The 12,487-nt window shown below is 42.7% G+C and overlaps 1 protein-coding gene across 1 annotated transcript in view; it reads right to left on the bottom strand.

Moving 5' to 3' along the window:
• Positions 1–12,487, bottom strand: part of MYL3 (myosin light chain 3) — a 76,226-nt gene that overhangs the window by 26,174 nt on the left and 37,565 nt on the right. The window contains exon 3 of the mRNA XM_082257297.1: positions 426–575. Coding sequence (XP_082113423.1) covers positions 426–575 — 150 coding nt within the window. The remainder of the gene's footprint in view (positions 1–425; positions 576–12,487) is intronic.

Below are 12,487 nucleotides of genomic sequence, written 5' to 3'. Positions count from 1 at the left end.
GCAAAAGAAGATTGGAGGCTATGAAGTCTGTCTGATTGCTACTGGTTGGTAATTAATTGTTTGGGTGAACCTAATGGGCAGGTCACCATAAGGAAGGTACGAGAGCTCATTATAAATCCAACAGCTCCTTTGGGGGTCATTGCTCCACACGTAAAAAAAAAAAAATGAGCTCAGAGTTAGTCTTTAACCTTTCTAGCTTGCAATAATTTGAGAATGAATAATAATAAAGAACCGCAAAGCTGTTTTGCATTATGTAATAAAATGTCGGCATGTGCCAGTTTGCTCGCTACCAAATTTCTTTCTCCGCTCTCTCGCGTTTTCTTTTTCAGCCGGAGAAAGTTGAATTGACAGAACTCTGGAAAAACACAGCCTGTTTGCAAAACATTAATTTTTCTGGCAAGCAGACATGACAAACACTGGCTAACCTTCTGGTTTTGGCCGTCCGAGGACTTTCATGACTTCAGCATTGGTCGGGTTCTGCCCCAGCGACCTCAGAACGTCCCCGCATTGTCCGTAGGTGATTTTCATCTCGCCGTTAGGGGTTCGATCAAAGAGCGAAAAGGCTTCTTTGAATTCTGCCAAAGACATGAAAAGAGAGAAAAAAATTATTTCTATGACTTTTACCGATTTGTGAAATGGTTACTTTTTCTTTTTTTTTTTGGTTATTTTTCTAAATCTCAGCAAATATTTGATTTTGTGGAGCGCATTACGATCAACCACATAGTTTTTTATGATTAGGTCGATTTCCTGGAACCGTGCTCCCAACGCTTGTGTGGCTAGCCGTCCGCAGTGTCAGATGACAGGAGACTTGTGTTGGAGGCCAAACCCGGCATGACGATTGGTTTTGGAAGGAAGGCAAACGAATGATTGCAGTATGACAGCGCCAACGAAAAGCTTACAAAAAAAAAAACATAAGTCACCTGCTGGGGGAACATTATTTCAGAAAATAATTTTGTCTCCGCTCTGGAAAGCTTCACGTGTTAACTGCCGTATTCTAAAATATCTTTTAGTGCGGAGCTTAAAAGGGTTTTTCCACCTTTGGAGGATATGAGTTACCCCATTCCTGTAGAAAATACACATAGCAATGCAACATTGTTAACCACTTTAAGTGCCGGTTCACACTTGGTCTCTCCGACTTCGGGGGCGACCTGTGAAGTCGCGTGCAGCGCGACTTCGGCGCGACTCGCTCGGACTTCATTAAATGAATGTCCATGCAAGTCGCTCCAGGTCGCCCCGAAGTCATACGGGACCCTTTTTCTAAATCAGAGCGACTTGTGTCGCTCCTATTAGAATGGTTCCTGTAGCAGTCAATGGACCGCGACGGTGCGTGACTTGTCAGGCTGACCAAGTCGCCTGACAAGTCAGATTAGTGTGAACCGGCTCTAAAGCAGGATTTTCCTGCTTTACGTCCAGGCCACTTTTTGCAACTTGGCACTGCGCGACTTTAACTGACAATTGCGCGGTCATGCAACGCCGTACCCAAACGAAAATTTACGTCCTTTTTTCCCCACAAACAGAGCTTTCTTTTGGTGGTATTTGATCCCCTCTGCGCTTTTCATTTTTTGCGATATTAATAAAAAAAGAGCGAAAATTTTGCGAAAAAATTGACATTTTCTACTTTGACAGTTAAAAAATATCCAATATATTCAATTTTTGTCATATATTTAGGCCAAAATGTATTTAGCTACATGTCTTTGACAAAAAAATCCTCAATGAGCGTATTTTTAACCGCTTTAAGACCGGAAGATTTTACCCCATTCCTGACCAGGCTATATTTTGCGATTCGGCACTGCGTTACTTTAACGGACAATTTTTTTCCCCACAAATAGAGCTTTCTTTTGGTGGTATTTGATCACCTGTGCGATTTTTACTTTTTGAAAAAAAGAGCGACAATTTTGAAAAAAAACAAAACAATATTTTTTACATTCTGATATATAACATTCCCCGAAAAAAAATTTAAAAATCCAATTTTTTTTAACATTTTAGGCCAATTTGTTTTCTGCTACATATTTTTGGTAAAAAAATTGCAATAAGCGTATATTGATTGGTTTGTGCTAAAGTTATCGCGTTTACTAACTACGGGAAAGATTTTTGTCATTTTTATTGTTTATTTTTTTTTACTAGTAATGGCTTCGATCTGCGATTTTTTTTTTTGCGGGACTGCGACATTGCGGCGGACAGATCGGACCCCTAACTGACATTTTTGACACTTTTAGGGGTACCAGTGACATTATTACAGTAATCAGTGCTATACATATGCACTATTACTGTAATAATAACACTGGCAGGGAAGGGGTTAACTTTATTGGTGATCAAGGGGTTAAATGTATGCCTCATGCTTACTGAGGTGTGTGGGGGGAGGGGATTGTGTGACACAGACACAGATCGCAGGTTCAGCTATGCTGAATCCTGTAATCTGTCCCTGCCTGCCACAGAGGAGATCCGCCCGCTTTGTTTACACAACGGGGAAGAGCGGCGAGGATCACCGCCTCTCCTCCTCTGACCCGACTCCCGCTGTGTCTGAGTACAGCAGGGGGGGGCCTCCGGCGGCGCGCGCGCGCCGCCAAGAGGGGGCAGGATCCAGCGATGTAGGTCTACGTCGCTGGACGATAACGAGCCACTTTGCCGCAGTACCAGCTCAGTGAGCGGTTGGCAAGTGGTTAAAGCTGAAGCCTAAACTGTTTCTAAAAAATGAATAAAAAAGGTTCTTATCCTTATGTGGCACTCCTCCCTTGGGAGCTGCTGGTTAGGGGTTCCCCTGGGTTACCATTAGCAACATCATGACAGTTCAACATTTTCCCAAGTGTTTTAGCTCAGTCAGGAAACAGTCCAGTAGTTTTGTTTTTTTGTGTTTTTATTGAGAACTTGGGTAGGAGAAGGGAATGAGTGGGATACTCCAACTTTTATAACTATGCACAATTGGCTAGGGCGACTGAATAATGCTGAGTGCGGCAAGGCCGCTGCTTCACTTTGTCAATAGCAGTGAAGTAATAGTAAGTGAACTGTCTGATGTAAACTGTACTGTACTGCAGAACAATCTTCAGGGACCTTCCTGGCACCCCCTTTGTTCCTATTCTTCAGGGTTCTCTACACGGCACCCCCTTTACTGTAACACTCCCTGTGTGAGCTAGCTCCTTGATCCCCTGACTTCATTGGAGTGGTCCCCCTTCCTGGGCAGACCCTTTGGCAAATCCCCTGGTACTCACGGACACTGTTTTTCTCAAGAGACTCTGCCAGCAGCTCCACTGTCAGCACTCTGGATCCTCTGCAGCTCAGCTCCACACTTGGTTCCTAGGCCAACTGCCTGAACCACCTTCCAGGAGGAGAGACAGCCGTCCACCTCTTCCTGGGACCTGGCTTCCTGCCCAAAGATGCCCTGTCTCGTGTCCCCTCAGTATTTATGGTCAATCCCGGGATGCATTGCGAGAATGCCCTCCCACTGGGACTTCCATAAAACATGATGTGTCACTGGCTAGGTTTCCTCCGTTGTCCAACAAGCTCCCTCATTGGATGCAGTGGGGACACTCCCTCAGACCCAGTGAATCACACCTGGAAACACATGACAGGCACCCTAATAGATCAGGCTCCCCTGATAAGCAGGAGGAGCAATTATATGCTTTTTCCTAGCACCTACCTAGGAGGGTGCTACACTTACCTTCTGTGTGCTACGATATTGCACAGAGAGGTCCATTACTGCCTCTTTGCCATCTCCCATCCATGCTGCCCACTCCTCCCTCCTCTTAATGCTTCCTTAGCAAGCCAGGGGGCACCGATGCGTTTGTGCTCCCAAGCCAGGTTGTGTGCATCCACAGACACATAAGGGCCAATAAGCCATGCCCCTGCTCCCTCCTCACATGAGTTTGACTGACAGCAATAGGAGCTTATTTTCTCCTGTGAGACTAGAAAGTGAGGGATGGGTGTGGAAAGAACAAATAGAGGGGCATTTTTTAACCTTAATGCAGAGAATGCATTAAGGCAAAAAAGGTTTGAATTTAGAACCACTTTAATCTTCTTAAATTTTGCCATCCCTGGATCTCTATGCTTCTCAATGCAGTGCCGACAGATAATGGCTGGTGGGGGGGGGGGGGGTAGGTGTTGCAGCAGGGGGCTGTTTAAAGCTTCTTAAAAACATCACAGCACCCTGCCTCAGTACTCCTCTCAAGAGCATCCAGCCCTTATGCAAGCAGTGGACTTGCTCTTGGGAGGAGTTATGCAACTATCAAAAATCCCTTGATGGGTGGATGTCAGTCTAAAGGAATGGGTGTTACTAGGTACTGGCTGGTAATACCCACATGTGATGCTGAGCCTCTATGATTAAAAGAACTGAAATCCAATGAATGAAAGGGGCAAGCAAGGGACAGTCAGACTGGGGAGGAAAGAGCTAGATAAAACTGGATCTCCTCCAGCCAGGAAATGAGTCGGGCTCTATCTGACTTGCTGCAGCTTGTAATACACATTGTGAGAAGCTCACAGTGTGCAGAGAAATCAGAGGAAGCCATTTCATTGAGGAGAAGGTACAACTGTGCAAGACTGAAGGGAAGGATGGAGGTTAGATTTAAGAAACTTTATTTTTTGATTCAGTAAAGTTTGAACCAGTTTACTAGTGCGCATCTCCCAGCATGTTTGACACAGCTGCTGGTGTGAATGACCCTTCATTTTATTAGATGTGATGAAGTTGTATTGTCCCTTATCACCATCACACCAGTTATAGTGTCCCTGATCACCACCACCACAACAATCCAAGTGTCACTGATCATTTGGTGAATAGGTAGAATGTACTGTATCACTTTGTAGGTGGTTTGGTATGGTGTTAACTTTCTCCTCTGGATCAGATTTTGGATCTTCATTCTGGATGGACAGATGTTGGGTCTTCATTCTGGAAGGACAAATTTTGGGTCTTCATTCTGAAAGTACAGATGTTGGCTCTTTATTCTGGAAGGAGAGATTTTGGGTCTTCATTCTGGAAGGACAGATGTTGGGTCTTCATTCTGGAAAGATGGATGTTGGATCTTCATTCTTGAAGGACAGATTTTGGGTCTTTATTCTGGAAGGACAGATGTTGGGTCTTCATTCTGGAAAGACGGATGGTGGATCTTCATTCTGGAAGGACAGATGTTGGGTCTTCATTCTGGAAGGACAAATTTTGGGTCTTCATTCTGAAAGGACAGATGGCTCTTTATTCTGGAAGGACAGATTTTGGGTCTTCATTCTTGAAGGACAGATGTTGGGTCTTCATTCTGGAATGACCGATGTTGGGTCTTCATTCTGGAAGGACAGATTTTGGATGTTCATACTAGAAGGACAGATTTAGGGTCTTCATTCTGGAAGGACAGATTTTGGATCTTCATTCTGGAAGGACAGATGTTGGATCTTCATCCTGGAAGGACAGATTTTGGATCTTCATTCTGGACGGACAGATTTTGGGTCTTTATTCTGGAAGGACAGATGTTGGGTCGTCAATTTAGAAGGACAGATTTTAGGTCTATATTCTGGAAGGACAGATTTGAGGTCCTCATTTTCGGGCCTCGTGTTGTGGTCAGCATTGTGACGCAACTGTCAGCTCACTTCATACTCTTTCTTTACATCCAGCCGCTCCTTCAAACACTTCCACAAGCGGGGGAGGGTGAGGAATGCGGCAGCTCTGCCAGCCCCATGTGTGGCATCCTCTGCCATCTGTCTCCATTTAAGACTCGTCTTTTGTTTCCCTCTCATTTCCCTGGGTTTCTGTGGGAGGCTTGGGAATGAAACATGGTATTCCCTCCACAAACCACTGCCAGGGACTTCTCTCCCCAGCACTGCAAATCATTATCTCTGCATGAATGAGTGGACGATAATAGTCTGCTGAGATTTGTGGGGTGCAAACCAAACATCCCATTTATCGTTTTATGGCTGATGACCGTAACAATCAGCTCAGTAAATCACTGTTGATTACAGTGGTTTCGAAAATGCGAAATTTAAAAAAAAAAAAGCAGTACTACACATACATACTGTCATAGTGTAATTAAAGCGAAAACATTCTGCAGTTTTAGATGGAATGGGGGAAATATTAGAACCCCTGCTGGGTTTGAATTGCTCTTAAAGAACAATCTTTAAGAAGAACTCCACTCCAGGTAACTATGCAACTATACATATTTACTGGGCCTCCATTAGAAATTGTGGAGCCCCATACAGCCTGCTTGAGAGGGCCAGCCTTCCCTCCACCCCACACAGAGAAAGGACTATATATACCTTATTGACTTTCACCACTTTTGTTGCCTGTCTCTGGACCTGTTTTATCTTTTCAATATCTTTTTGTAAGTGAGATCTCTGGATACAGTATTCCAAATGAAGTCCAACTAAAGATCTATGTAGCAGATGCAGGACCTCCTTCCTTCTGCTAGTGACCCATCTAGTGATATAAAGATCTATATAGAGGAATCAGGACCTCCTTCCTCCTGCTAGAGACCCATCTAGTGATATAAAGATCTATATAGAGGACTCAGGACCTCCTTCCACCTGCTGGTGACCCTCTAGTAATATAAAGATCTATATAGAGGAATCAGGACCTCCTTCCTCCTGCTGAAAATCCCTTTAGTAATAGAAATAATTATATAGAGGACTCAGGACCTCCTTCCTCCTTCTGGTGACCCCTCTAGTGATATAAAGGTCTAAACTGAAGAATCAGAACCTTTTTCATCCTACTGTTGACCCCTCTAGTTATTTAAAGATCTATATAGAGGAAGGAGGACCTCCTTCCTCCTGCTGAAGATACCTTTAGTAATATAAATAATTATATAGAGGAATCAGGACCTCCTTCTTCCTGCTGATGACCTCTCTAATGAAATAAAGATCTATATAGAGGAATAAGCCCCCCCCCCCTCCTCCTGCTGGTGACCCCTTCAGTAATAATAAAGATCTATAGAGGAATCAGGCCCTCTTTCCTCCTGCTGGGGACCCCTCTAGCAGTGGTGTAGCGTGGGGGGTGTGGAGGGGGCCACTGGCACCGGGGCGCAACATTTAGGGGGGCGCATCCCATGCCCGCCATCCGCAAAATCATAGTGTCCCCCATCCCTTTATTGTGACAATGCCCCATCTGGCGGCCTGCCCGCCCGCTCTTTCCTGTGTTTGGCTCCTTTACTGCCTCTTTGTGCAGGACGAGCGATGGACGCTGAAGGTGTCATGTGCGGCCTGGAGGCAGCTTTGGTCGTGGGTGAAGATGGTAGCCGGTGGCTCGGTGAATGTGCAGCACCGCTCTTGGAGTCTCTCCCTGCTGTCCGGGCCGGCTGCCTCCATGCTGGCTGCTGACTCTGACACGCTGGCTGCTGCTGCTGACAAGCTGTGTTTCTCCTCCGCTCCAGATTGTCTCCTCAAGTCGCCAGTGTCTGGACACAGAAAGAGGTGAGTGATGTGCTGCCTGCCCCGGGGGCCCAGGGAAGTGGACATGGGAGGGGGGAGATAGGTCAGTGTAGGTGTCAGTGTAGTTGTCAGTGTAGGGGGTCAGTGTAGGGGTGTCAGTGTAGGTGTCAGTGTATGGGGGGGGGTCAGTGCAAGAGGGGGGGTCAGTGTAGGGGGTCAGTGTAGGTGTCAGTGTATGGGGGGGTCAGTGTATGGGGGGTCAGTGTAGGGAGGTCAATATAGGGGGGCAGAATAGGTGTCAGTGTAGGGGGGTCAGTGAAGAGGGGGTCAGTGTAGGGGCGTCAGCGTAGTTGTTAGTGTAGGGGGTCATTGTAGGTGTCAGTGTAGGGGGGTTAGTGTAGGGGAGTCAGTGTGTGGTGTCAGTATAGTTGTCAGTTTGTGGGGTCAGTGTAGGTCCCAGTGTATGTGGGAATGTAGGGGTGGTTAGTGTAGGGGGGTCAGTGTAGGTGTCAGTGAAGGGGGATCAGTATAGGGGGGTCAGTGTAGGGGGGGGTCAGTGTAGTTGTCAGTGTAAGGGGGGGTCAGTGTAGGGGGGATCAGTGTAGATGGGTCAGTGTAGGGGGGTCAGTGTAGGTGTCAGTGTATGGGGGGTGTCAGTGTATGGGGGTGTCAGTGTAGGGGGTGTCAGTGTAGGGGGTGTCAGTGTAAGGGGGTCGGTGAAAGTGTCAGTGAAGGTGTCAGGTAAGTCAGTGTAGAATTCAGGAATGTCAGTGTAGGGTTCAGTGGAGGGGTCAGTATAGTAATTAGGTAGGTCAGTGTAGTGATCAGGTCGGTTAGTGCAGGAATCAGGTAAGCCAGTGTAGTGGTCAGTGTAGTGGTCAGGTAGGTCAGTGTAGTGGTCAGGTAGGTCAGTGTAGTGGTCAGGTAGGTCAGTGTAGGTGTCAGTATAGCAATTAGGGTGCTCAGTGTAGTGATCAGGTTGGTCAGTGTAGGTGTCTGTGTATTGGTCAGCTAGGTCAGTGTAGGTGTCAGTGTAGGTATAAGGTAGGTCTGTGTAGTGGTCAGGTAGGTCTGTGTAGGTGTCAGTATAGTAATCAGGTAGGTCAGTGTAGGAATAAGGTAGGTCTGTGTAGTGGTCAGCTAGGTCAGTGTAGGTGTCAGTGTAGTGGTCTGTGTAATGGTCTTGTAGGTTTGTGTAGGGGGCGCAAATTACTTAGCTTGCCCCGGTCGCTGACAACCCACGCTACGCCAATGCCCTCTAGTGACATAAAGATCTATTTAGAAGAATCAGGACCTTCTTCCTCCTGCTGGTGACCCCTCTAATGATAACTAAAGATCTATATAGAATAATCAGGATTATTTTTCTCTAGGTGCCTTCATTTGCATTTAGATATGTTGAACGGCAGCTTCTACTACTTTGACAAATGTTCTGGGAATGCCAAATCATGTTCCATGTTTCAAACAACTCCATGAATATTAACAATATTGCATACGTTTTTGTCATCAGCATAGAGATATGTAGCTTACCCACCAAGTTATTGACTATTATACTCCGATGAGGTGGATTTGATCTATCATCATACAACCCTCCAATAATTAGTATTCATTTTGAGCATTTATACCCATAGAGATATTTTGAGCACTTATTCATTCTACGTAACATCAGTTAAGCGGTGACATATGCGATCTATGCAGGAATACTGAGCACTGTGCTTAAAGAAAAGCTCATAAGTTTTACATTTGAATACAAATACTGTAGTAGAAACATAACTGTGATGGGGAAGCCTGCAGCAGATAAGAAGCTTCACCCTCTATATCGAATAATTGGATTGCGTTTTAGAATTTGTCTCTCTTTTGTAAAGGTTTTTATTTCACAAATTATTATTTTGTTTCTGATTTTGACAATCATTTTTAGTTTTTGGAGGCAGGCAACGATTACACCGATTATCCATAACATTAGGGACACAGTAAAATGAATAATATTGATTATCTCATTACAATGGCATCTGAAAGTGGGTGGAAAATATATTAAGCAGCAAGTGAACATGTTGTCCCTGAAGTTGAATGAAGAAAAAAATGGTCAAGTGTAAGGCCCCTTTCACACGTTTGTCCGTATTTCATTCATCCGTTGACGGATGAAAAATGGACATCAATGCATCTCTATGTAAAAACGGATGACAACGGATGATCATCCGTTAACATCCATTTTCATCCACTTCCGTCAATGTCCGTTTTTTGGAATGGATGAAAGCCCTATTTTTCATCCATCAAAAAAACGGATCGGACGAAAAAAGGATGTAAACGGACAAACGGTCCATTTTTTTAATCTGTTTTTGCATTGGTAGTGGAAAAAACAGATGAATAATGGATGAAAAACGGATGAAATATTGATGAAAAATAGATGAGAAATGGATAAAAAACAGACGAAAAATTGATGAAAAACGGATGAAAAATGGACAAAAAACAGATGAAAAATGGATGAAAAGCGGATGAAAAACAGATGAAAAACAGATGAAAAACAGATGAAAAATTAATGAAAAATTGATGAGAAATGGATGAAAAACGGACGAAAATGGATGAAAAACAGATGAAAAATCGATGAAAAACAGATGAAAAATTGATGAAAAATAGATGAGAAATGGATGAAAAACAGATGAGAAATGGATGAAAAACAGATGAGAAATGGATGAAAAACAGATGAAAATTGGATGAAAAATAGATGAGAAATGGATGAAAAACGGACGAAAAATGGATGAAAAACAGACGAAAAATGGATGAAAAACAGATGAAAAATTGATGAAAAATAGATGAGAAATGGATGAAAAACGGACGAAAAATGGATGAAAAACAGATGAAAAACGGATGAAAAACGGATGAAAAACGGATGAAAAACAGATGAAAAACAGATGAAAAACAGATGAAAAACAGATGAAAAACAGATGAGAAATGGATGAAAAACAGATGAGAAATGGATGAAAAACAGATGAAAAACAGATGAAAAATGGATGAAAAACGGACGAAAATGGATGAAAAACAGATGAAAAATGGATGAAAAACAGATGAAAAATTGATGAAAAATAGATGAGAAATGGATGAAAAACGGACGAAAATGGATGAAAAACAGATGAAAAACAGATGAAAAATTGATGAAAAATAGATGAGAAATGGATGAAAAACAGATGAAAAAAAGATGAAAAACGGATGAAAAACGGATGAAAAACGGATGAAAAACGGATGAAAAATGGATGAAAAACGGATGAAAAACAGATGAAAAAAAGATGAAAAACAGATGAGAAATGGATGAAAAACGGATGAAAAACGGATGAAAAGCGGATGAAAAACGGATGAATAGCGGATGAAAAACTGATGAAAAACAGATGAAAAACAGATGAAAAATTGATGAAAAATAGATGAGAAATGGATGAAAAACGGACAAAAAATGGATGAAAAACAGATGAAAAACAGATGAAAAATGGATGAAAAATGGATGATAAATGGATGATAAACGGATGATAAACGAATGAAAAACTGATACATTTTGACATGACTGTACTGATGAACTGAACGGACCGTATGTGTGAAAGGGACCTAAGGATTTATGTAAAAAAAAGGAGATCAGGCGCCAAGATAATTTGAGGTTCAATTAGCCAAAGGGAGACAAAAAATGCTGCTAATTAACTGCAGGTGTCCTACATGTTAATGGAAAGGTAAGGTGACCAGCGCAAATTTTTATTATTCCCAAAGTGGCTAATGTGCGAATAAAAATAAACGTATAAAACTGGTTGTAATGAGAAAAGGCTAAAATATGTGAAAAAAAATAAAAATAAGGTAAATAGTTAATCATAACAAGTCCAAATGTGGCTAGTGTAAAATAATTATTGTATTAAAAATATATATGTATAATCATGTGAATACCAATATCCAATTATTTATAAAGAAAAAAATTACATTAAAAAAAAAGTGCCTCAAGATAATAAATTCCTAAAAGTGTAATAAGCAACTAAAATCCAAAAAGTGCAGACGCAGAAAATCACAATAAATACAAGAATATTTAATTGAACAACACTAAATAAATACATTGTTTAATAAATAATTAAATAAATCAATAAATCAGTAAATAGTCCATCAACAAAGTCCCAAGTGAAAAAAGTGCAGAAATATGATCTGATAAATTCAGTCGATAAACAATGCTCAGTAATCACTCAAGTGAAGAAATAACAGCAATTGTGCTCCACCGTTTCCACCAGATTTGACTCATCAGAGAGCTGGTCAGATTATAAACCAGCAATCACACATTAGTAAATATTTTCCAGCATGACGGTTTATATTGAAGCTGCCATCATAGTGATTAGTGATGGGCCGAACAACAACCCCCTCCCCCCCCCCCCCCCCGTTCGCACCAGAACATTTTCCAACAGGGAAAAAGTTCTAGTGAACATGCGAACTCTATTAAAGTCTATGGGGCATGAACATGAAAAATCAAAAGTCCTCATTTTAAAGGCTTATATGCAAGTTATTGCCATAAAAAGTGTATGGGGACTGCCCTGGGGGACATGTATCAATGCAAAAAAAATTTTTTTTAAAACAATCGTTTTTACAGGAGCAGTGATTTTAATAATGCTTAAAGTGAAACAATAAAAATTAAAAATTCCTTTAAATTTCGTCCCCTAATGTTCCTGTAAATTGGCGCATCTGTACAATGTATGGAGCCTGCTGCAGCAATATTGACATTTCTAAAGAAAAAATGTCATTTAAACTTGCTCGCCACTTCAATTTATTTTCGGCTCCCGGCAATACAAATAAAAAAAAATAAAAAAAATGGTGTGGACCCCCCCCCCCCCCTCAAAATCCATACCAGATCCTTATCTGAGCAAGCAGCCTGACTGGCCAGGATAGGGGAGGGGGCCATGTTGATGGGGACAAGGGTCTCTTCTCGGCAACCCTGGGCTGTGGTTGTGGGGGTCTGCGGGTGGGGGGCTTATCAGAATCTGGAAGCCCCCTTTAACAAGGGAGCCCCAGATCCCGCCCCCCTATGTGGATGGCTATTGGGTACATCATACCCCTACCCATTCACCAAAAAAGTATTCATTGGCACCTATGGGAAATCTCGGTCAGCTTGGCATGGCACTGCTCCCTGTCTAACATTGACATC

Source organism: Pelophylax lessonae (assembly GCF_965119305.1).
Source record: "Pelophylax lessonae genome assembly, chromosome: 5".
NCBI lineage: Eukaryota > Metazoa > Chordata > Amphibia > Anura > Ranidae > Pelophylax > Pelophylax lessonae.
The sequence above is the reverse complement of the archived record's forward strand: the minus strand, read 5'-3'. Positions and strand labels throughout refer to the sequence as shown.